This window comes from Mandrillus leucophaeus, unplaced genomic scaffold (assembly GCF_000951045.1).
Source record: "Mandrillus leucophaeus isolate KB7577 unplaced genomic scaffold, Mleu.le_1.0 Scaffold571, whole genome shotgun sequence".
NCBI classification, from domain to species: Eukaryota; Metazoa; Chordata; class Mammalia; order Primates; family Cercopithecidae; genus Mandrillus; species Mandrillus leucophaeus.
This window is the reverse complement of record NW_012106153.1, coordinates 933,131-934,228: the sequence shown is the minus strand read 5'-3', so window position 1 is coordinate 934,228 and position 1,098 is coordinate 933,131. Positions and strand designations below refer to the sequence as shown.

General features: G+C 56.5%; 1 protein-coding gene across 1 annotated transcript in view; it reads left to right on the top strand.

The window, feature by feature from the left end:
* The window catches only part of PADI4 (peptidyl arginine deiminase, type IV), a 71,361-nt gene that overhangs the window by 66,045 nt on the left and 4,218 nt on the right, over window positions 1-1,098 (top strand). The window contains exon 14 of the mRNA XM_011998463.1: window positions 291-467. Coding sequence (XP_011853853.1) covers window positions 291-467 — 177 coding nt within the window. The remainder of the gene's footprint in view (window positions 1-290; window positions 468-1,098) is intronic.

Below are 1,098 nucleotides of genomic sequence, written 5' to 3'. Positions count from 1 at the left end.
CCCACTCCCCACCCCCAGCCACTTTCCCAGTGATTAGAGGCACATCGCAGGAGTCTCCCTCAGGATCTCAGGATGTGCTGGGAGACAGACACACAGAAGCAGGGGCGAGGCAGAGACTGGGAGAGGCTGAGGGAGCAGAGGAAGCAGGAGGCCCCAGGGCCCCCCGAGAGTACTGGCCAGAGGTCTCTCTGTGCAGGGGACCCTGGCAGCTGCCCTCACTGCCTTCCTGACACTGTCCCAGGTCCTTCCCTCGGCCAGGGGACCTCAGTTCCCACACTGTCCCCCACCAGCCCCACCACCGGCAGTTCCCCACTCACTGCCTCTGCCCCTCCCCTCAGAGATGCATTGACTGGAACCGCGAGCTGCTGAAGCGGGAGCTGGGCCTGGCTGAGAGTGACATCATCGACATTCCGCAGCTCTTCAAGCTCAAAGAGTTCTCCAAGGCCGAAGCCTTTTTCCCCAACATGGTGAGGAGGTGGCGGCTTTAAAACCCCAGGGGATGGCATGGAGGTAGCTCAGCCCGAGAGGCCAGCGGGGCACCCGGGCGGGCCCAGAGGGCTTGGCTCCTCTCCGTAACCACTTGTAGCTTTGTCCTGAGTGGTACAAGGTCAGACATGACCAGGTCCGTGCACGTTGGTGTCTGTCCACGAGGTCAGGCTTCTACTGATGCTATTTCCATCATAAAATCCACAAGCCGCACGGAGTTCCCCGGGGGCAGTTCTCAGGTGGGCAGAGCCCTGGGCATGCAGGCTCAAGCCACTCCACAAGTCAGTCAGTACTGCAAACCATACATAGTAGTGTACTTAATCAACATAGAAATGTTATAGACGAAACATTCCACATCAAAGCAATATTTAACATCAAGAGAGAAAGGGATAGGAAAAGGGGTCAATGAACCAGTCCAAGGAGAGTGATGTGGACAAGGAGAGGGTCCCAGGCTGATCTGAATGGACATCAATGTCTTGCAAGGAAGAGTGTAATTTTGGCAGAGCCTTCAACAGCTGGTGCCAGGTGCTAATCACTAGTGACAGCAAGACAGTGTCTGTTAAGACAGTCACTTTGAGGCCGGTCGTGGTGGGTCACACTTGTAATCCTAGC